At 40.8% G+C, this 24,517-nt stretch overlaps 1 protein-coding gene across 2 annotated transcripts in view; it reads left to right on the forward strand.

Annotated features, from left to right (window-relative positions):
* The first annotated feature begins 395 nt into the window (after nucleotides 1-395).
* Nucleotides 396-24,517, forward strand: part of golga1 (golgin A1) — a 59,956-nt gene continuing 35,834 nt past the window's right edge. Inside the window, exons 1-6 of one of the 2 annotated variants that reach the window (XM_068012495.1) lie at nucleotides 396-537; nucleotides 5,481-5,839; nucleotides 11,632-11,722; nucleotides 22,837-22,911; nucleotides 23,274-23,371; nucleotides 24,264-24,296. In XM_068012495.1, coding sequence (XP_067868596.1) covers nucleotides 5,708-5,839; nucleotides 11,632-11,722; nucleotides 22,837-22,911; nucleotides 23,274-23,371; nucleotides 24,264-24,296 — 429 coding nt within the window. In that variant the 5' untranslated portion in view covers nucleotides 396-537; nucleotides 5,481-5,707. Of the gene's footprint in view, nucleotides 538-5,480; nucleotides 5,840-11,631; nucleotides 11,723-22,836; nucleotides 22,912-23,273; nucleotides 23,372-24,263; nucleotides 24,297-24,517 lie in introns of those variants that run through there. The other variant, XM_068012496.1, reaches the window with a different exon arrangement.

Raw genomic sequence — 24,517 nt, forward strand, 5'->3', positions numbered from 1 at the left:
CTTGTAGCAGTGACGAGAAGATTCATTTTTGCAGAATTGACAGTGTTAATAACATTGAAATTAATTTGGAACCTGTGGTAGTTGGACTCTAAAATAAAGTCAAGAAATGCTAGAAATAGCAGGTCTAGCAGCATCTGTGGAGAGAGAAGCAGAGTTAACGTTTCAGGTCAATAACCCTTCAGTTGGATTCTGCTCCGAGACGCCAGGCGCAGCATTGCCTCCCAGTCTCCTCTTGACCATCTACATAAAATTGTTGGCGTTGCAGCGATCAGCCTAACCTGATATCTGGCTTTGTTTTGGTTGACTTAGCGAACCACCAATTAGAAGTCCGATTGCATCAGCGAACAGGAGGAGCGCCAGCGGTCCCAAATCTAACGATGGATCTGATTGGTCGGGCTGTGCCCGGCTGCGATCCAAAACTGCTGCAAGCTCGGTGACGTTGCGGCCACATCGGCTGAAGTGAGGTGAGAAGGGCCGAGAGGGGGATGGAGCGGCTCTTTGGTGGCACTCGGATCTTTGCTGCTAACACACACTGAGGTAACTGGTCATTATTAGAAACGGCCTGACAGGGCCTTTGGTATCCCGCTCTCATTGATAGTTATCTTCACAGTTTATCGTTAGTAATCGGCCGTTGGTGTCGAACTTTCCAGGGAACCGGTTGTTTTATCCGCCACCCCGGGCGAGGTGAGGCTCTGAGCGGATCGTTAATTGCTCAGAGATCTCTAAGTGTCCGCAGCGCTGACTCTGTCAGCAGAGGCTAGGCCGCTCGACCTTATTTGTTCAACTCTAGACTGCCGGTTTGTCCTCCCCACTTCCCGGCTGTTGATTGGTGTGGAATTTTGGCAGCTGTCCAATAAAATCGCCGCTTGGATAAGCGAGCCTTCTGATTGGCTTCTTGGCCTGTCACTCAAGAAACTGTCAGCTGCTGTTCCGATGCAGCTTCTGCTTTTTTTTGGATAATTATGACTTAAGGTAAAAATTACACAGCTCACGGGAAGCTACATTATAATTGCATGATTTTTGTGAATACATTGAATGAATTACACAGTTCATGACTTTATCTAAAGTCTAATTTAAAACGGAACTGATGCTACTTAATTTCTCATGTTCGAATTGATAAAAACTTCTTTATTCCTGACTGAACTTTGGCTTTTAAGAAAATATTTTATAGATGATTGAAATAAAACAAAGATAACTTCTGCACAAGTCTTTCTAGATTCCAAGGGAGAAAAGTCATGATATCAAGATGTCCCAAAGCGCTGTACAGCCAATTGAGTACTTTTGTATTGTCTTCTTCTTTGGCCTCCTTGTCTCGAGAGACAATGGGTAAGCGCCTGGAGGTACAGTGGTTTGTGAAGCAACGCCTGGAGTGGCTATCCAGGCCAATTCTAGAGTGGCAGACTCTTCCACAGGTGCTGCAGATAAAGTTGGTTGTCGGGGCTGTTGCACAGTTGGCTCTCCCCTTATGCTTCTGTCTTTTTTCCTGCCAACTGCTAAGTCTCTTCCACTTGCCACACTTTAGCCCCACCTTTATGGCTGCCCGCCGCTCTGGCGATCACTGGCAACTGACTCCCACGACGTGATCAATGTCACCGAACTTCATGTCACGTTTGCAGACGTCTTTACTGATACCAGTGACGAGCTCGCTGTACAATATGCCCTTGGGGATTCTGCCATCTTCCATTCGGCTCACATGGCCAAGCCATCTCAAGCGCCGCTGGCTCGGTAGGATGTATATGCTGGGGATGTTGGCCGCCTCGAGGACTTCTGTGTTGGAGATACGGTCCTGCCACCTGATGCCAAGGATTCTCCGGAGGCAGCAAAGATGGAATGAATTGAGACGTCGTTCTTGGCTGACGTACGTTGTCCAGGCTTCGCTGCCGTAGAGCAAGGTACTGAGGACACAGGCTTGATACACTCGGATTTTAGTGTTCCGTGTCAGTGCGCCATTTTCCCACACTCTGTTGGCCAGTCTGGACATAGCAGTGGAAGCCTTTCACATGCGCTTGTTGATTTCTGCATCTAGAGACAGGTTACTGGTGATAGTTGAGCCTAGGTAGGTGAACTCTTGAACCACTTCCAGAGCGAGGTCGCCGATATTGATGGATGGAGGATTTCTGACGTCCTGCCCCATGATGTTCATTTTCTTGAGGCTGATGGTTATGCCAAATTTGTTGCAGGCAGCCGCAATCCTGTCGATGAGTCTCTGCAGACACTCTTCTGTGTGGGATGTTAATGCAGCATCGTCAGCAAAGAGGAGTTCCCTGATGAGGACCAGGCATACTTTGGTCTTCGCTCTGTGACGGGCAAGGTTGAACAACCTGCCATCTGATCTTGTGTGGAGGAAAATTCCTTCTTCTGAAGACTTGAATGCATGTGAGAGCAGCAGGGAGAAGAAGATCCCAAACCGTGTAGGTGCGAGAACACAGCCCTGTTTCACACCGCTCAGGAAAGAGGTCTGATGAGGAGCCACCATGTTGAATTGTGCCTTTCGTATTGTCATGGAATGAGGTGATGATACTTAGTAGCTTTGGTGGGCATTCGATCTTTTCTAGTAGTCTGAAGAGACCACGTCTGCTGATGAGGTCAAAGGCTTTGGTGAGATCAATGAAAGCAATGTAGAGGGGCATCTGTTGTTCGCGCCACTTCTCCTGTAGCTGGTGAAGGGAGAACAGCATGTCAATGGTGGTTCTCTGTGCTCGAAAGCCACACTGTGCCTCAGGGTAGACACACTCAGCCAGCTTCTGGAGCCTGTTTAGAGCGACTCGAGCGAAAACTTTCCCCACTATGCTGAGCAGGGAGATTCCATGGTAGTTGTTGCAGTCACGGTATTGTAGTCACTGTTATAATGTTCCTATACAAAAATATGAACCTAAGGATTAAGCCTGCTACTTATTTGGTATAGTTTTTGTCCATTTTAAAATGAATATGTTTATATTATCTTTACATAAGCTGAAAGTTAACATCCATCTATTAACAGTTCTGCCACCATCTTCCATGTGCGAAATGACCAGTTGGCAAAGCGCTGGAGTATTTCTAGACCTGTTAAATTGTATGCTGGCAACCTTGAGAAGAAATGGGTAGAAAACTGAGGAAAGAAGAGGAGGATAGGACAAATTGAATGAGTGCTAGCTTTTAGTGACTTGAGTACGTAGACACCTAAATCTCTTTACTCCTCCACAGCTCCTAGCCTCTCACCATTAAGAAAATATTTCAATTTCTGTTTTATTAGATCCAGATTATTGGATAACCAGATACTTCTCCACATGAATTCCATCAGCTATAGTTTTGGCCACTCATTTTAGTCTGTCTTTGACCCTTTACAACTTACTGCTCCCACCCACCTAACTTACTATGCACCCTAATTTAGTGCCTTTTGAAAACTTGAATTTAGAACTCTCTATTCCCTCATCCAAGCCATTAATCTGTATCGTGGTACATCTGAGGCCCCAATACAGATCACTGAGGAACACACTTGTCACATCCCTCCAATCAAAGATTGAACCCTTTATCCCTACTCTCTCTTTCTTACCTCCCAACCAATTGCTGATGTATATTGCAAGGATTCCTCCAATTGCGTGCCTTCTGATTTTGCGAATATTGTCTTGTGTGGAACTTGATCAAATACCCTTGAAGCCCATATAGATAAAATCTAACCATCATGCTCGTGACTTTCCCAAAAATTCAACTAGATTAGTCAGTTGATACTTGTCTAAGGACTGTCTCTGTCTCATTTAGTATAACCCAGTAAGTTCCCCATAATTGATAACCTGACAGATCTGTAGTTACCTGGTTTTTCCCTCCCTTGCCGCCTTAAATAATGGGGTGATAATCCAAAGCCACAATTCCTAAATCTAGAGAACTTTTTTAAAATCTGACTAATGCACTTGGAATTTCCTTACCTAATCTACCTCAGGTCCATTTATTTGCCTCCTCTTCAGTCACATATTTTGTTTCAGTAAAGATAATGAGAGCAGTACTGTGATGCAAAATGGTTGGATGTAGGTTTGTACCCACAATCATCAGATGACTTAGCAACTTCCGATAAAGGTACATAGCAGAGACAAAGTGCTTTTCTCCTAAGGGAAGACCAATTAAAAAGCACATCAACAGTCTTGCTCACCAGCAAAGGTAATATTGGCAGAGCTCTTGGAACAGGGCACCATCAACACTTTTTGGGTAATGGAATGTGAGAATCCAACACCAAAAAAGGCAACGCAATGCTGCTGCAACAATGTATAAACTTAAACTGATCAAGTATGCACCTTGTTCCAATGTAAATGAAATGCAAAGTGCACTGAGCTCAGGTACAAATTCCCAACACTTGTATTTTTTTTTAAAGACTGCATATCCTTATTAGTTTAGTTTAGAGATACAGCACTGAAACAGGCCCTTCAGCCCACCGAGTCTGTGCCGACCATCAACCACCCATTTATACTAATCCTACACTAATTCCATATTCCTACCACATCCCCACCTGTCCCTATATTTCCCTACCACCTACCTATACTAGGGGCAATTTATTATGGCCAATTTACCTATCAACCTGCAAGTCTTTTGGCATGTGGGAGGAAACCGGAGCACCCGGAGGAAACCCACGCAGACACAGGGAGAACTTGCAAACTCCACACACAGGCAGTACCCAGAATTGAACCCGGGTCGCTGGAGCTGTGAGGCTGCGGTGCTAACCACTGTGCCGCCCCTAATTTGGGCACAAGGTTTCATAAACAACAAATGATCACTTGCTTACACATTACATGAAAGTTTGTATAGAAATAAAAATACAAATGCTGCCCTTTTCAGCTGCATCTTATTCAAAGAGCTTAAAACGTATTTGCAATAAGGTTTGTGTAATGTTGTTATCCACTTGTCTAAATCATTTATGATTTTAATGTAAAGGAAATCTGTCACAAGGATACAACATCACTAATGAAGTGTTATCCAAATGTGAAATTAAGTCATTGTGCAGATATAAAATTAGTCTAACCACTGTGCCGCCCCAAATTATTGCACGGCTCTTTGAGCCCGAGAGTTGTGATTAAAATACCCACTCCAGAGGTTTCATGTAATCTGGTCAGACACTTCAGTGCAGCACAGAGGGAGAGCTGCATTGTCAGAAGCACCATCTTTTACGTGTGATATTAAACCAAGGTTTCCTCTCCCTATTCAGGTGACTCAATTTAGGGTCAAATAGGACAATGGCTTGGAAATATTTCCCTCAGTCCTTTCCCACACTCAGAGTTTACATACTTTCATGTTGTCTTCAGCTTCCCAGCCTCTCCATGGGGAGCAGAAAAGTAAAATTTGGGTTTGCTCTGGTATTGCAGTGGACATCAAAGTTAGTTATCAAACCCCAGCTGTGCAGAATAATGAAACTTCAAACTTTTTATAAAAATTATTTCTGTGGTATTATAAATTACACTTGAAAATCAGAGGAGATGTTAGTTTCCTAATCTAATGTATTTCTTTTTACCTGACAGGTGCTTATTGCTGAAGCAATGGAATTTTTTGCAGTGGGCTGTAAAAGTGAGCCTTGTTAAAGAAGCGGCTAAGAGCCAATTGGAGTGTATTGTTTTGTCAAGTACAGTCAACTCTTTCTTTCAAGTGCTTACCTGTGGCTCCAGATAAACTTAAAGTACTTGGTTTATGAGGCAAACTTGTCATTGGATGATTTGGAACTCCCCTCAAAAATTATAGCTCTAGAACCATGTTTGCAAAACTGAAAAAGAAGATCGCTGAAGAGGCAGGTAACACTTCACGACCTGGTATAGGCCGGATTCCGAGATCGGTCAGCAGAGACTCCATTACCTCAGTAGGAGCTGACTCGGGAGATGATATTGTACGTATGGTGATTTCTGTAATTCCATAGATTATTTTCTACGTCTAAGGATGTGATCTTGGGAGAGGTTTTGTGGACAGCAGGGTGATTTCATCAGGCTGCATCATCAGTTACAGCTGCCTGCAATCTCTGTTATTCTAGTATCCTGTAGTAACATTTTTAACACACTTTGTGAAGCATTCATTTTATATCTATGTAGCTTTCTAGGGGTGGAGCCAGCAGTGTAAGAATGTAGTTTTATTAATGTTGCCTGTAAATCTGCTGTACAGTCGACCCTTTTACCTTTGAACCTAGAAGGCTGTCTGACACTCTGAAGTACAAACTTGTAAAACACAGATGTTGAAAAACAATTAAAGAAATTCTGTGAATCTGTGTGCTTTTAGGTACTTGTTATAAGGAGGAATATAAAGGCTATTAGAAAAGAACTAGCACCAGAACATAATGTTGTGTTTCAGACTGAAAGTAGACGCAAGACTTTAAGAATAACCATATAATTTAATTTATTTAGTTTTGTGCTTTTATTTCCTCCCTGGCTCATAACAGTGGACAGGGTAATTGATTTTGGAATGATGCAATATCCCGTGACAAGTCAACAAATTCTATTCATGTGTAGTGGGGAATTTTAAGTGAATTGACTGTTATCAAATTACTTGAGCTAATCAACCATTGCACATAGGCCATTTAACATCTGGAAAAGAATCATTTTCCAACTAGTGCCATGTACATTTAGAATTTTTCACATTTTGAAATAAAATGTTGTAATCATTCCAGCATGTTTTGTATTACGGTGCATATTTATATTTACGGTAAAAGTAGCACAAGATTGCAACTGACGGTGAGTACTGGAATAATACAAGACCACATTTTTGAAAAATATTCAAGAACAGAGTCACAAGCAAATTATTATAAACTTCCCATTTCATAGCGTTGTTGGGTAATTGATAGCACTTATTCGAAAAAAGACTCTGGTTCTACACCACAGACAAATCAGAAGTCTGTACACTCCAAAGTATAATAGAATTCCAATGGTTGGAAACCTGTGGGTGCACTGGGTGTGACTTAATGACGCAAATTAAAAGTTATATCAGCAGGATGTTAACAGGAATCATTCTAATTATTTATAAATGAATCTTGCGGACTGTTTTCTATATCCAGTTTCAATGCTGGAATGCCCATGGGCATTTTGTATGTGGTGATCTCCAGCCTCGAGTCATGCCGAAATTCATTCATTCATTCATTGAAGAAACAAAATCACAATTAGTCTTGATATGTAAAATTCTTACATCTCAGTACCCTCCACCTCCTTTATCCAACGCACCTGATGCAAATTGATAGTTTTACTGTGCTTTATCAGTCAATCTGGAAAATGAAGTATGTTAGTATTTTTGAATTGATTCTTTCTTTAAAAAATTCTTTCTTTCCTTGAATACTTCTGGAATAGAAGCCATAGATATGCCACAAGTTAGGAAAACCTAAGCCTACTTCTGTTTTTAGTATACTGATTAAGAGGGCCAATTGAAAGCATTTTTTTGTTTGTTCACTCTGAAACAAAATATTAATGAACACAATGCAGGCTTTACTTGCTACAGGCACATATGATTCATTAATTTTTAATATTCGACTGCAGTTGGTAATCCTGATGGACATAATAACCCTCCTGTTTGTTTTCCAGTATTTAAATTTGCAAGACTATACTAGATTGAAAAATATGTATGTGGTTCAGCTGAAACCTAGATGAAAGAAGTCTCTGTGACTACATTGCGACTTTTTGCTGGTATAGGCACTAGTTGGCCCTTCCATGTAACATTCGTAGTTGTTTTCCTGTGCTCAGGCAGCTCTGGCTTGGCACTCAGGCTAGCCTCAAATTGTGGCCCCGTTGTATTTGGATGTAGAGAACTTTTCCATATCAGTGACATCTCCAGAGTGCTTAAGGCAAGGAAAATCAACATAACTCTTTTGGATGAGGATTTTGATTAGTTTTTTGAAAAACATCCATTTACATTTTTAAAAATGTATTAGTGTTGTACAAGTTAGAAAGATTGTGGAACTGCTGTGTTCTCGGAGAGGGACCTGCAAGAACTTGCATTTTGCGTCAGTAAGAAAGGCAGCTGAGTGCAGGGTGTAGTAACTGAATTATCATTGTTTGAACATTCTACAATTACACCTTAAATGGAACTGTTCAATTGTTAGTTTATTTTTTTTTTCTCTAGTCTGCTGCAGTTCTTGAGAAGGCGGTAAACAATCATGTGTTAAGAATGACCCAACTGGGTTTGGTAAAATAAATTTGCCTAGTTTAGAATAACAGTACCCACGATTGAGTGACAGGATCATTACATGAGATGTTGCACAAAGGTCTTACTGAAGTGTGTGACTGTAAGTGCTTGAAATTAGACTTTTAATATATTGGTTATAAGCCAATGGGAGGAATCTTTTGAACAAAAAGTACTGGCCCTGCCCTTAAATTTTGCTTCCCTTTTAATCATTCTATTGCGCATCTTTAGTTAGTGAAGGAAAGTCGGCTAAAATTCCACTCAAGTTTGACTCTAATGTTTCCATGGTGGAGTAAGTTGTCAGTGCTTACCAAGCAAGCATATTGGCCTTTCTTGGAAGAGCTGTTGCATCTCTGGCATGGAGTCAACACCTTTTACAAGATGAGGGAAAAAATGGTGGATAAAGGAAAAATAACAAAAAATCTGTTTCGCTCTGGCATTGGCAAGGAACCATGCTGAAGAGAAAAGATGAAAAACTGAAGATAAACCTAGGTACTGCAATGTTGACCTACAGAAATTGAATTGTCTCCATGTGTTTAATAGTACTTGTGTTTTTTGTTTTGTTATGATTATGGAGGCAGTCTTTGTTCCCCAATAAGAAGGGAGAACATTCTGAAATTAGCGTTGATATCTAGACAACTTCAGTCCCTGCAACAAAAACAAGAAGATTTCAATTGGGAAAGACATTTTAAGTTAGTTATTCCTTAAAGAGAAATTTTTCAAGAAGCTACAGGGATACAATGAAACCTGCCAAATTCACAGCAGAACTATATAAAAAAAAATCCTCGTTCGTGTTGTGGAATTAGTGACTCAAGATCATACAAAAGTCAGGAGTTTTGGCGCGAGTGAGGAGAACTGTAAGAGACTTCAGGATGACCAGTTAGCGAAATGGACAAACTGGTGGCAGGTGCAGTTTAATGTGGGTGTATGAGGTACTACATTTGGAGGGAAGAAACAAGAAATAGAGTATACATTCAATGGAACAAAACTAAAGGGTGTCGATGAGCAGAGATCAAGAGGTTCAAATACATGATGCCCTGAAAGTACAGCGTTTTAGGTTTTGTAAATGGAGGCATAGAGTTTAAGATGCAAAAGAAAGTTCAGGGCACTGTGAAAAGAACAAGTCAGTGTGTTTAATTTTGGATTATTTTAGCAAAGAGCTGTTACAGATGATTGGCTCCTTTTGTATAGTTTTTACAGGTATTGCCCAAAGGAGGAAAAAGATCTACACTGGCCTAAATAATAGGTAGATGAATGTTTATGTCAAATGTAGCTCAGAAACAGGCTATTCGGCCCAATATGTTCATGTGGGTGTTTATGCTCCATACGAGCCTCCTCCCACCTGCTTCATCTCACCCCATCAACATATCCTTCTGTTCCTTTTTCCCTCATATTTATTTACAGCTTCCTCTTAAATGCATCTATGCTATTCACCTAAACAATGCATTCTCACCAATCTCTGGTAAAAGAAGTTGGTCCTGAATTCCCTGCTGGATTTATTAGTGACTATCTTCTATCTATCATAATGGTAATCATTTAGCTAATGGTATGTTAGCCTTTATTACAAGAGGATTTGAGTACAGGAGTAGTAAAGTCTTGCTTCAATTGTATAGAACTTTGGTTAGACCGCACCTGGAGTACTGTGTGCAGTTTTGGTCCCCTTACCTTAGGAAGGTTATTATTGCCATAGAGGAATGCAACAAAGGGTCACCAGACTTGTTCCTGGGATGGCGGGACTGTCCAATGAAGAGAGATTGGGGAAACTGGGCCTATATTCTGTAGTGTTTCTTAGAATGAGAGGTGATCTCATTGAAACCTACAAAGTACTTAAAGGGATAGACAGGGTAAATGCAGCTAAGATGTTTCCCCTGGTTGGGCTGTCTAGAACCAGGGGACACAATTTCAAAATGAGGGGGAAGCCACTTAGGACAGAGATGAAGAGAAATCTCTTTACTCCGAGGGTTGTGACTCTTTGGAATTCTCTGCCCCAAGGGCTGTGGAAGCTCAGTCATCGAGTATGTTTAAAGTAGAGATTGACAGATTTCTAACTACCGATGACATAAGTGGATATGAGGATAGTGTGGGGGAAAAGGCATTGAAGTGGATGATCAGGCATGATCATATTGAATGGCGGAGCAGGTTCGATGGGTGAATGGCCTACTCCTGCTCCTATGTTCCTATAAATATTAGTGCTAAAAATAGAAAATGAAGACATATAGTCATTCAAACTTTTATTGATTTTTCACCATAACTTCCCTTTTTTTTTTACCCAAAGTTGCCTAAAATGCTGACAATTCCTGTTTTCCTATCTAGCATCAGCTCCACTGATGGGTGTGCATTGCATATGTGATGTCAGCAGATTCAATTCATGCTGCAGGTGCCGTACTGACGTCATAGATGTAAAGTGTGCACATCCCTGGGCTTGATTTTTTCTCCCCAAAGGAAATTGAGGTTTTGCGGTCGGCATTGTATTAAGTGCACATGTATTTCAAATTAACTTTTTCTTCTGGAATATAGGTTACAGATGCAGCCAACATGACAAAACAGTTGGTAAACTTCTGATTCAATCCAAAACTGAAAATCTCAAATATATGTATGTTTTATACTACTTCTACTTGTGTCAAGCTCACAAATCATAGTGCTCAGCCCTGCTTCTCTGCTGTGCTGCTTCTTTAGCACAACTTCAGATGTGAGACATATTATCCTGTATAAGATAAACTACGATGTTGTAGCTTCTATCACTTCTTCTTTTGGAAGTATTCCATTTAGTGTGATTTATGCCTTTCCTGTTGCCTCTGTCTGTAGGTCTAGCTGTGAAAACAAGCCATCCAGTATTTTTGGAACCGTCAATGAGCCCTAAAAACAAAGCTGTGTCTGTTAGCTGTAAAAATTAAATGTGGGTTGTACTTTTGCTTGTTTTATTGAGTTTTAGTGATGGTCCAAATAAATAGCAATTTTTACCACCCCCCCACCCCAAATTTGCCTGAGGGTTTTGAAGTCAAACCTGAATTCCCTGATTGTCAGTTTTTGATGCTAAAATTTGAACTTGGACAAATAAACTTGCGTTTTTAAATTAGCAATAAAAAAAATTTAATGATGCTTAATTATGCTTGATGGTGGGTCAGGAAAATACCTGGATTCAGCAGCTGATGCCTTCAATGGATCATCAGTTACTGCATGGCAAACTGTATGTTGAGGTGTGTTGGGCAGACCAAAGTCGAAGCAAGTAATGTTGACATTCGGTAAGGTACGAGTAAAGCAACACATGGAGCATTGTATCCAATAGTAGTCATTGTACTTACAAAAATATAATAGACACACAGAAAGGGATTAGAGAAGGGGTTTGCTTCTAGGTTTTAGATCATTGCATAAGGACTCCAGAACCAAATGCGCTTCTAAGTTGGATAAAGTAAATTAAGGCCATCTGTATTTCTTTAAAGTGTAGTTTAAATGGGAGAATATATGAGCCATATAATCTAATTATCCCAATTTTTTTAACTTTATCCCCCCTTCTTTTATAAGGCCTCTGACAGTAGCTGTTCTCGAGAGGATCTGCTGTCTCAGCTGCTACGGCGAAATGACCAAGTTCGAAAGTTGGAAGTCAAACTGTCAGGTACCTGCTTTGTTTTGCAAGTATCAGTTTGCGTATTGTACTCACCATTACATATTATTTTTGCATTAAAACGTCTAAGATCAGAATTTTAAAAATGGAGGAGTATTTCGCATTGAATTGACTTCACTAAATTTACCTTTTAAGAAGTTTGTGACAATTTTCTATAAATTGGATGCTACTTGTTAGAATGATTTTGTTTGTAAAGCATCATTAATGAGGAATACCACTGCAAGGTGAGATCTGACCTTTTTTGAATTTTGAAAATAATTTAAGATGGTATATCTCCTTGTAACTTACTATCTAAATGGGAAAAATATATGAACCAGATAATCTGTGGTTCCAAATTATTTTGATCTTTTTCCCCTTTTTTTTGTAAGGCCTCTGATAGTGAGTTAAGACCTGTTTTTGGTTTTCAGTACAATATTCTGTTCTGTCCCTCGTGTTTGGTGGGGTCAAAGACTGTTCTCAAATTTTCCTTTCATTTATACGTACATCATGTTTTTCTTCACTGGTGTGATGTTGCCACCTTTGGTCGCTCGAATCGCAGTCATGCCCATAGAATACTACGTATTTCACTGCATTGTACTATGCTGCAGCTATAGTTGGAGTGTGTGCATTTTTAAGCAACAGTCTAATTTTTTTCCCCATTTGACAGGTAGAATGTTATTTTTAAGTTTGAGTTGTGCTATAAATTAATATTTATCAAGCATCCATTTCATAAAGTATCTTGATTTGACAAAAAGATGTGAAGAAAATTATGAAATAACATTTTATCTTTTAAATATTCATACTCAAGCTATGGTCAAAAGCTTGATCTTATGTGAATTGATCTTAGTTGCACTTGGTTTACATTGGCGAGTCAATTCACTTCAGATCAACAGTTCAGATATCTTGTATATTCTATTGACTGTGCCACCTTGGCATTAAAGTAAGGATGCACATCATATCAAATTGCAGGGCAACTTGAGCTCCCTGTTGTACAATAGGACTAGAAACCTCATATCTAGAAACAAATCACACTTGTATGAAATAGTCTTAAAAATGGTACATGTAAAGCATTTCAAAGTGGAGCCATTTGCAGTGAACATTGTGTACTTTAAAGCAGAATAGGAACACATTTGAGATAAACTAAATTAGTAGCGCTCCCGGTGGCTGAAGTTAAATCATTGTCTAAGTTATGCAGACCAAGAAGGGCAATGATTGATATTGTATGTTTCTTTTTTTTCTTTTTCTTTTGGGCCTCCTTATCTCGAGAGACAATGGATACGCGCCTGGAGGTGGTCAGTGGTTTGTGAAGCAGCGCCTGGAGTGGCTATAAAGGCCAATTCTGGAGTGACAGGCTCTTCCACAGGTGCTGCAGAGAAATTTGTTTGTTGGGGCTGTTGCACAGTTGGCTCTCCCCTTGCGCCTCTGTCTTTTTTCCTGCCAACTACTAAGTCTCTTCGACTCGCCACAATTTAGCCCTGTCTTTATGGCTGCCCGCCAGCTCTGGCGAATGCTGGCAACTGACTCCCACGACTTGTGATCAATGTCACACGATTTCATGTCGCGTTTGCAGACGTCTTTATAACGGAGACATGGACGGCCGGTGGGTCTGATACCAGTGGCGAGCTCGCTGTACAATGTGTCTTTGGGGATCCTGCCATCTTCCATGCGGCTCACATGGCCAAGCCATCTCAAGCGCCGCTGACTCAGTAGTGTGTATAAGCTGGGGATGTTGGCCGCTTCAAGGACTTCTGTGTTGGAGATATAGTCCTGCCATCTGATGCCAAGTATTCTCCGAAGGCAGCGAAGATGGAATGAATTGAGACGTCGCTCTTGGCTGGCATACGTTGTCCAGGCCTCGCTGCCGTAGAGCAAGGTACTGAGGACACAGGCCTGGTACACTCGGACTTTTGTGTTCCGTGTCAGTGCGCCATTTTCCCACACTCTCTTGGCCAGTCTGGACATAGCAGTGGAAGCCTTTCCCATGCGCTTGTTGATTTCTGCATCTAGAGACAGGTTACTGGTGATAGTTGAGCCTAGGTAGGTGAACTCTTGAACCACTTCCAGAGCGTGGTCGCCAATATTGATGGATGGAGCATTTCTGACATCCTGCCCCATGATGTTCGTTTTCTTGAGGCTGATGGTTAGGCCAAATTCATTGCAGGCAGACGCAAACCTGTCGATGAGACTCTGCAGGCATTCTTCAGTGTGAGATGTTAAAGCAGCATCGTCAGCAAAGAGGAGTTCTCTGATGAGGACTTTCCGTACTTTGGACTTCGCTCTTAGACGGGCAAGGTTGAACAACCTGCCCCCTGATCTTGTGTGGAGGAAAATTCCTTCTTCAGAGGATTTGAACGCATGTGAAAGCAGCAGGGAGAAGAAAATCCCAAAAAGTGTGGGTGCGAGAACACAGCCCTGTTTCACACCACTCAGGATAGGAAAGGGCTCTGATGAGGAGCCACCATGTTGAATTGTGCCTTTCATATTGTCATGGAATGAGGTGATGATACTTAGTAGCTTTGGTGGACATCCGATCTTTTCTAGTAGTCTGAAGAGACCACGTCTGCTGACGAGGTCAAAGGCTTTGGTGAGATCAATGAAAGCAATGTAGAGGGGCATCTGTTGTTCACGGCATTTCTCCTGTATCTGACGAAGGGAGAACAGCATGTCAATAGTCGATCTCTCTGCACGAAAGCCACACTGTGCCTCAGGGTAGACGCGCTCGGCCAGCTTCTGGAGCCTGTTCAGAGCGACTCGAGCAAAGACTTTCCCCACTATGCTGAGCAGGGAGATTCCACGGTAGTTGTTGCAGTCACCGCGGTCACCTTTGTTTTTATAGAGGGTGATGATGTTGGCATCGCGCATGTCCTGGGGTACTGCTCCCTCGTCCCAGCACAGGCATAGCAGTTCATGTAGTGCTGAGAGTATAGCAGGCTTGGCACTCTTGATTATTTCAGGGGTAATGCTGTCCTTCCCAGGGGCTTTTCCGCTGGCTAGGGAATCAATGGCATCGCTGAGTTCCGATTTGGTTGGCTGTATGTCCAGCTCATCCATGACTGGTAGAGGCTGGGCTGCATTGAGGGCAGTCTCAGTGACAGCATTCTCCCTGGAGTACAGTTCTAGGTAGTGCTCAACCCAGCGGTCCATCTGTTTGCGTTGGTCAGTGATTATGTCCCCCGATTTAGATTTGAGGGGGGTGATCTTCTTGATGGTTGGCCCAAGAGCTCTCTTCATGTATTTGAGGAAAATCAGTGGAAATCGGATTATCTCACTTGCTCTTTATGATACATGAAGGAAGCCTGATAAATCACAACAAAGCAGTGAAGTAATTGTGTAGAATCTCCTAACTAGTATTATAAAAGGCATACTTCTGTAGTAACGGATAAAGGGTGATAATGTTGCCCATTATTTTTGAATAAAATGTGTTTATACTGCAAATGTCTTGTGAGATCTTAGAAAATCTACTTTTGTAAGTCATATCTAGATTATAGCATGTAAGTCAGTAACTTGTACACCATTCAATTTAATGTGACTTATACAACAACAACAAACATTTATAAAACACCTTTAATGTAGTAAAACATCCCAAGAAGCTTCATAGAAGCAATTATCAAACAAAATTTGACACTCGAACACCGGGAGATGTTAGAACAGGTGACCAAAGGCTTGGCCAAAGAGGATTTTAAGGAGTGTCTTAAATGATGAAGGAATAGGCGGAGAGGTTTATGCAGGGAATTGCAGAACTAAGGGCCTAGACAGCTGAAGGCCTGGGTGCTGAAAATCAGGAATGCGAAAGAGGTCAGAATTGGAGGAGTACAAAGATCTTGGAGGGTTGTATGGCTGAAGGATATTAGATGGATAGAGAAGAGCAAGACCATGGAAGGATTTGAAAACAAGAATGAGAATTTTAAATCGGCCAACACAAGGGTGACGAGTGAATGGGACTTGGTGCGAGTTTGGATACAGGCAGCAGAGTCTTGGAAGAGCTGATGTTTACGGAGAGTGCAATGTGGGTTACCAGCCGATAGAATATTGGAATAGTTGAGTCTGGAGTTAACAAAGACATGAATGTATCACGGTACATTACTCTCTGAACTGTGTTTAATTATCCTCATATCTGGATGTAGGTTCCTTTCTCTAATTAGAAAGGACTGAGAAACTGATTTTGGCCCATTGCAGCAGTGATGAATTGACTATAGTGCAAGAGGTTAAGGACTATAGTAAACTCCACAGAGGTTGGGAGAGTTTGGAACCTATGCTCCTAGTAAATGCAAAATGTTAAAGAAGATGCAAGTTTAAAATTCACCATCTTCCCCAGTTTCCATAGAACCATAGAAAAATTACGGCACAGAAGGAGGCCATTCAGCCCATCATGTCTGCGCCTGCTGAAAAAAAACTAGCCGCCCACTCTAATCCCACCTTCCAGCACCTGGTCCATAGCCTTGCAAGTTACAGCATTTCAGGTGCATGTCCAGGTACCTTTTTAAATGAGTTGAGGGTTTCTGCCTCTACCACCGTTCCTGGCAGTGAATTCCAGACACCCACCGGCTCCTTCCTGTCTACTCTATCTGGGGCCCTTATAATTTACATGGAACAACAACATAGGAACAGAAGTAGGGTTGTTTTCCTTAGAACAAAGGAGGCTAAGGGGTGACTTAATTGATGTGTATAAAATTATGAGGTGCCTAGATAGAGTAGGCAGGAAGGACCTGTTTCCCCTAACGGAGAAGTCAATTACCAGAGGGTACCGATTTAAGGTGATTGGCAGAAAGATTAGAGGGGACAAGAGGAAACACCTTTTCACCCAGAGGTTGGTGGGTGTCTGGAATTCACTGCCAGTAGTGGTGGTGCAGTTTTACTAAAAAATTAGTTTTTTCGGCCGGCACAGCCACAATGGGCTGAATGGCCTCCTTCTGTGCTGTAATTTTTCTATGGTCCTATTCAGCCCCTTGAGTCTGTTCCATCACTCATTTAGGTCATGGCTGAACTAAATCTTAACATTCTATCCACCTTGGTTCCATAACCCTTAATACCCTTGCCTAATAAAATATCAATCTCAGTATTGACCTAGCCTCAGCAGCTTTTTGGGGGAGTGAGTTCTAGATTTCCATTACCCTTTATGTGCAGAGGTACTTTCTGACATCACTCCTGAACAGTCCAGCTCTAATTTAAGATGGTGCCCAGAATGCAATGCAGTGCTGCAGGTGGGGTCTCATCAGAGCTCTGTGCAACTGTAACAAAACCTCCACCCTTTGTATTCCAGCCCTCTTGAGATAAAGGCCAATGTTCCATTCGCCTTTTCAGTAATCGATTGAACCTATACACTATCATTTACTGACTTTCTGTATTTAGATTTCTAAATCTCTTCATTCGAATGCCTGTGGTAAATATATTGGAATGTTTGTGAAAAATATGAAGTGCAGTGTGCATCTGCATTGTGGGAGGTGATTATTTGCATTGTTGGAAGTCAGGACAGCTGTTGGCAGACCAATGAAGGATGGTCTCAAATTCTCATAAGCCATTTTGAAATTTTAGCTTTAGATGTTGCATTATTAATGCAATCCAGTCCAGATCCATTTTTAATGTTAACATGCTCTTTCAAGAAGGGCATATGTTTTGCGTTGTTGTGGCTTCCATGAATATGTGCTGAGAGAATTGGGAACTGTCAGCGATTCATCTGCTGGGTGTGTGCTGTCTTGAACTATTATCTCAGAGATAAACTTGTCAACTGTTTCGAAGGGGAGAAAATAATCAGATGGTTATCTAAGTGTAATAGTGATTTTTCCAAACTCACTTAAGCGCAGTATTACCTTGTTGCACATGAAATAGAACTTCTTGTCAAAGTAATGGTTATGTGATATACCTTGTATCATGCATCAAAGTACTTCATCTTGTGAAGTGTCTGGAATCAAATTAACTTTTCAAATAAAAGTTTCCTTATTTATTTACTTTAAGAGGGTACACTTGTTCTTGGACCTTTGCATTAATGGGGTGTGGTATGGAGAGTCACTAAGGAACATGGGGCTAAGGTTTCAGGAGATATTTTAAGTTTTTTTTAGTTTGAGGTATATGCATCATGATATGCTTCATCACATTAATTTATGACTTGCTTAGAAGTGGGATGCTACAATTAGCTGAATGCTTTAATTTGTTTATAGATGCAAAGCGGCAAGTTAAAGGCAGTAATCGACATTCAAATGATGTTGACACTAACACTACAACAAGCGTTGATGTCCCAAACTACAACAGCGTCCCAAACACTGCATAACCCATTTTAAATACAGAAAATAAGAGTGAAATTTATTCAACCAACAATCAGCACAAAACACTTGAACAGGAGATGAGCACAAAAATTTATTTTGGCATCGGTACCCATATTTTTTTTATTCAATTGGGGGGATGTGGGCATCGCTGGCTATGCCAGCATTTATTGCCCATCCCTGATTGCCCCAGAAGGTGGTGGTGAGCAGCTGCCTTGAACCACTGCAGTCCATGTGGTGTAAGTACACCCACAGTGCTGTTAGGAAGGGAGCTTCAGGATTTTGACCCAGCGACAGCAAAGGAACAACAATATAGTTCCAAGTCAGGATGGTATATGGCTTGGAGGGGAACTTGCAGATGGTGGTCTTCCCATGCATCTGCTGCCCTTGTCCTTCTAGGTGGTAGAGTCAGAGTTAAACAGCACAGAAACAGGCCCTTCGACCCATCATGTCCATGCTGGCCATCAAGCACCTAACTATTCTAATCCCATTTTCCAGCACGTGGCCAGTAGCTTTGTATGCTGTGTCGTTTCCAGTGCTCATCTAAATACTTAAATGTTGTGAGGGTTCCTGCCTCTACCACCTCTTCAGGCAGATTCCAATCACCCTCTGGGTGAAAAATGTTTTCCTCGAATCCCCTCTAAACCTCCTGCCCCTTACCTTAAATCTGTGCCCCCTGGTTATTGACCCCTCCGCCAAGGGAAAAAGTTTCTTCCTATCTATCCTATTTTTGCCCCTCATAATTTTGTATACCTCAAACATGTCCCCCCTCAGCCTTCTCTGTTCTAAGGAAAACAACCCTAGCCTATCCAGGCTCTCTTCATAGCTGAAATGCTCCAGCCCAGGCTACATCCTGGTGAATCTCCTCTGCACCCTCTCCAGTGCAATCAAATCCTTCCTATAGCGACCAGAACTGTACACAGTACTCCAGCTGTGGCCTAACTAGCATTTTATACAGCTCCATCATAACCTCCCTGCTCTTATATTTATGCCTCGGCTGATAAAGGCAAGTATCCCATTTGCCTTCCTTACCACCTTACCTACCTGTGCTGCTGCCTTCAGTGATCTATGGACAAGTACACCAAGATCTCTCTGTACTTCCTAGGGTCCTACCATCCATTGTATATTCCCTTGCCTTGTTAGTCCTCCCAAAATGCATCACCTCACACTTTTCAGGATTAAATTCCATTTGCCACTGCTCCGCCCATTTTACCAGCCTATCTCTATTGTCCTGTAATCTAAGGCTTTCTTCTTCACTATTTATGACACCACCAATTTTCGTGTCATCTGCAAACTTACTTATACCTCCTATATTCACGTCTAAATCATCAATGTACACTACAAACAGCAAGGGTCCCAGCACCGATCCCTTTGGTACATCACTGGTCACAGGCTTCCACTTGCAAAAACAACCTAGAGGTCGTGGGTTTGAAAGGTGCTGCAGTGCATCTTGTAGATGGTACACTGCTGCTGTCACTGTGCGTCGGTGGTGGAGGGAGTGAATGTTGAAGGTGGTGGATGGGGTGCCAATCAAGCGGGCTGCTTTGTCCTGGATGGTTTCGAGCTTCTTGAGTGTTGTTGGAGCTGCACCCATCTAGGCAAGTGGAAGTATACTATCACACTCCTGACTTGTGCCTTGTAGATGGTGGAGTCAGGAGGTGAGTTAATCGCCACTGAATTCCCAGCCTCTGACCTGCTCTTGTAGCCACAGCATTTATGTGGCCGGTCCATTTCAGTTTCTGGTCAATGGTAACCCCCAGGATGTTGCTAGTGGGGGATTCAACGATGATAATGCCATTGAATGTCAAGGGGAGATGGTTAGATTCTCTCTTGTTGGCGATGGTCATTGCCTGGCAGTTGTGTGGCGCGAATGTTACTTACCACATATCAGCCTAAGCCTGGATATTGTCCAGGTCTTGCTGCATCTGGACAAGGGCTGCTGCCGTATCAGAGGAGTTGTGAATGGTACTGAACATTGTGCAATCATCAGCAAACATCCCCACTTCTGACCTTATGAAGGAGGAAAGGTCATTGATGAAGCAGCTGAAGATGGTTGGGCCTAGGACACTACCCTGAGGAGCTCCTGCAGTGATGTCCTGGCATTGAGATGATTGATCACCGACAACCACAACCATCTTTCTTTTGTTCTATGTATGACTCCAACCAGCGGAGAGTTTTCCCCCTGATTCCCACTGACTCCAGTTTTGCTGGCGCTCCTTGATGCCATACTCGGCCAAATGCTGCCTTGATGTCAAGGGCAGTCACTCTCACCTCACCTCTTGAGTTCAGCTCTTTTGTCCATGTTTGGACCAAGGCTGTAATGAGGTCAGGAGCTGAGTGGCTATTTTCTCCCCTTCGAAACCGTTGACAAGTTAATCTCCAAATTAATAGTTCAAGACTGCAGCATCGCACACACCCAGCAGATGTTCCAGCCTTGTAACTCTCACCTATGTAAGGAGTTCAGCGTGTTCCTCTTCCCATGGGCCGAACACCCTGCCAAATTGCTGTGGCAGTGAAGCAACTGGTCATTTTTTTTTTTTTGTTCATTTTCTGAAACTAATATGGTGTGATAAATACAAAAGCAACTTGCTGGAAGTTCTGATTCTGCTAGGATCTGTATTGTCTTGCCACAAGAAGATTGCTGCAATATTAGTCCACCATCGAGCTAGGAATATGGGTACCAAGGCTAAAGTAAATTTTTGTGTTTATCTCCAGTTCAAGTGTTTTGTGCTCATTGTTGGTTGAATAAAATTTCACTTTTTTTCTGTATTTGAAAAGATATGAGTTATCAACACCAATGCTTGTTGCAGTCAGTGTTAGTGAAGAACACACCAAATTGCTAGGGGGAAAAGATGGGTCTAGGATTGACTACTACAAGTCAGGTGCTTCCTCTTAGTGTGGTTGGGGGAGGGGTTTGCGCAATCCTATGAAGAGTCATCCCTGTTGGTGGTTGGTTGTCCCTAGTAGTCCAATAGTTGCAACTGTAAAAGCAAGCTGCTCACTTGACTGAGGTGGTGTGAGCTCCTTGGAGTCTGAAAAACAATTAACTGCTTAACAAAAAAAGTAGAAACCAGCTAACAAGCAGCTACTATAGGCTATATGGTAAATATCTATGCATCTATACAGAGCATATAAAAAGACACAAAAGATTGTAGATTGTATACTAGTTGTAGTTTTCAAACCACACGGTATTTAGTTTAAAATAGTGTTTACTATTAACCCTTTAACAACTGTGGTCACAATTTTATAGCTTTAAAAAATTAAGGTCATTGTTCTCAGATGTAGTTTTATTAATGATTAAAAAGCATAAATCTTCCTCCGCCTTCCTATTTTGTTTCAACTGAGCTTTTTAATCAGTGTTATTTTTTTAAAGCTTTTTTTTTGTAGAAAGTGTTATTGAATGTTTCAGTGCAGGAACAGGCTGTTTGGTTCATCAAATTTGTGCCCATGTTTTTCTCTATGTAAACAGTCAAACTAATCCACTCCTCACATTCTATCTCCTTTATTATTTTATTTTCATGTAACTATACATTATTCTTTTTAAAACCTTATGGACTCTGCTTCAACAATGGTTTTTAGCAGAAAATTCCACATTCTAATCACTGTTCAGAAAAGTTTTTCTAATCTTACCTTTAACTTTTTGTGATTATTTTAAATTTGTGCCCTGCTTGTTATCATCTTGGCAATCAATGGAAACAAGCTAACGTTACTTGCCTAATGTTAATCTTTCATTAATCTTAATCAGGTCACCTTTTATTTTTCTCAGGTGTAGTGATTCCCCTTCCATCCTTTTAATATTGCTATTTTGAACACTTTCCTAATTTTAAAAAAAGTATTGGGATTTCAACAACAGTTTGGTGCAGAATTTCACTTTTTAACCACCCTCTGTGAAAAATATTTTGGCAACATCCCCTTTTATGTATTTTGTGATTATCTTAAATTTGTACTTTATCGTTACTATCTCACCAACCAGTGCAAACAATCTATTATTTATCTTATAACCTTGACTAGCCTGGAGACCTTTATCAGGTCACCCATAACCTCAACTCTCCATATATATGAAAGCTATATCAGAGGCATGTTACTGAATTGCAGTATATTTAAGATCCTAATCAATTGGGCAACTTGAATGATTGAGTTCTATGTGTTTTGCATCCAAACCTAATAATTAACTGTAATGTTTAATAAATACCAGCTTTTTTAGTGCAGAGTACATTAAATCCGGTAACTGAGTTTGACCTTGTGTTCAGGTAAGTGCTAATGTTTAATGCTGACAAATTTAAGAAGTGGATTTGTTTTCACACTTGGCTTTACTAAAATGCCTTTCTTATGAGCACTATTTAATTCAATGTTTCTTTAATAGATTCAGTTAAGTGGTTAGTTAGATATTGTTTGTTGGTTTTTAAACTTAGAAAGCTCCAAGAAATCTCCTTGAGGGGATATGGTATGTGAACACAAATTAACTCCACGTGAAATTTAGAATGTTTACTGAAAACTTAATATTACAAGTTAAATGATAACTGGTTGAAAAGATTGATGAAAGATGTTACACATGGATTGCAGCCAATGTGTTTCTTCCAGTCGTTCAAAAAGATGTTGAAATTAAAAATTGAATTGAAACTAAATGGACTCCAGCATATACTCCAACATTACTTTCCCTAATACGCTGTTTTGTTAGTCCAAGGATAGATCTTTCTGTTTACCATTAAAATGTTAAGGGGATGACATCAACACATATGCTCCTTGACAGTAATGATTTTCTGTTGGTGAAAATCATTTTACATCTTTCACTCATGATTATTCCTGTGTTTTGTTTTCTTTTTTGCCTGTTTGAACTGCTGGTCTGTGTCCCCTCTCCCTTAACACAAGATTATGCTGAGCAGCTGCGAAATTTGCAGAAGACAAAAGAGAAGCTTGAGATTGCATTAGAAAAACATCAGGATTGTACGTACTTTGATTTCATTGTTTGTTATTGAGAGATTCAATTTCATTGAGTTTTTCGGATGGTAATCCATTTCTTTCTTTAATTACATGTAAATATAATTAAAGCCAAAAACCTTTCTTAATTATTTTATTTGCTACTGGTTTCTTCAAAGATAGGTAACAATATGATTCCATTGTTGAAAATTATGGAAGAACATTTCCAAAATACTTTTCCAAAATTTATTAATTTTAGAATAGAAAGTAGTGATAAATTTTAAGCTTTTAAAAATTAATTTAAAAGGATATTGCAGTTAAATGCATAGTGCAATTTCATTTACTGCAAGGTAGAATTATGCAATATTTTAATTTCCCATTTTAATTAGCCTCAATGAGGAAACTTCAAGAACAGAATGAGGCATATCAAGCCAACAGAGCAAAGATGGCAGAGGGAATGGCACTAGCCTTGGAAAAGAAGGATCAGGTAACCTGAATCAAGTTGCAGAATAAAGTTGCTTTGCTACTACTAACATTTTGGACTGAAGTAGCCATGCAACAGGGCATGTATGATAATTGCAGCTTTTAAAATCATTCTAGAATTCCTTGCAGGTAAAAGCCAGTTTTTTGGAACCAGAAAAATACATTCTGCTTTCCTAATGAGTTTTTAAAAATGTTTCACTTTAGGACGGCGCAGTGGTTAGCACCGCAGCCTCACAGTTCCAGGGACCCGGGTTCAATTCTGGGTACTGCCTGTGCGGAGTTTGCAAGTTCTCCCTGTGACCGCGTGGGTTTTCGCCGGGTGCTCCAGTTAACTCCCACTGCCAAAGATTGCAGGTGATAGGTAAATTGACCATTGTAAATTGCCCCTAGTATAGGTAGATGGTAGGGAATATGGGATTACTGTAGGGTTAGTATAAATGGGTGGTTCTTGGTCGGCACGGACTCGGTGGGCCGAAGGGCCTGTTTCAGTGCTGTATCTCTAAATAAAATAAATAAATAAAAATTTCTCCCCAGAGCGGCGACTGATCCCACAGCCAAAACTGCAGTCCACCGCTTGTAGTAAGAAGCACAGAGGAATGGCGCAGTTTAACATATGCTCTAAACTAGTATTTTTCTGCTCCAAGGAAAACTTCTTCCATTGATAGCATTTTCAGATAGAGCTGCTAAAATTGGCAATGTGTATACACCCTACCAGTTCATGTTTTCAGAATACCAATGCACTGTACCACCATGGCTGTCTAAGAAATAAATGTATGTCATATGGATCAGTCAAAAGATAGATTCCCTAAATTTATATGAATTAATTTTAAGTTTATTTTGAAGATTTTCTGCAATTGTAATTTGGAAAGAAAAATAATTGCCATTTTTATTTTCAGGACTGGATGCTGAAAGTTTCCATTCTTGAAAAGGTATTGTATTTTTCATAGCTTTTGATATTGCCTGTTGTTATCAACTGTTCAATTAAATAAAAATGATAAACTGGCTGGCTAAAAGGAAATAAGAATGGTGATATTTAAGAGTTTGATTTTCTGATTACACAATCTAGGCCAGAACCTTTATTTGCTTTAAGTACCCATCAGGAAATGGTGTTAATGCACCTCAACCTCTTGATTAGGGATTCATGTGTCTA

The sequence above is a fragment of the Heterodontus francisci genome, chromosome 32, assembly GCF_036365525.1.
Source record: "Heterodontus francisci isolate sHetFra1 chromosome 32, sHetFra1.hap1, whole genome shotgun sequence".
NCBI lineage: Eukaryota > Metazoa > Chordata > Chondrichthyes > Heterodontiformes > Heterodontidae > Heterodontus > Heterodontus francisci.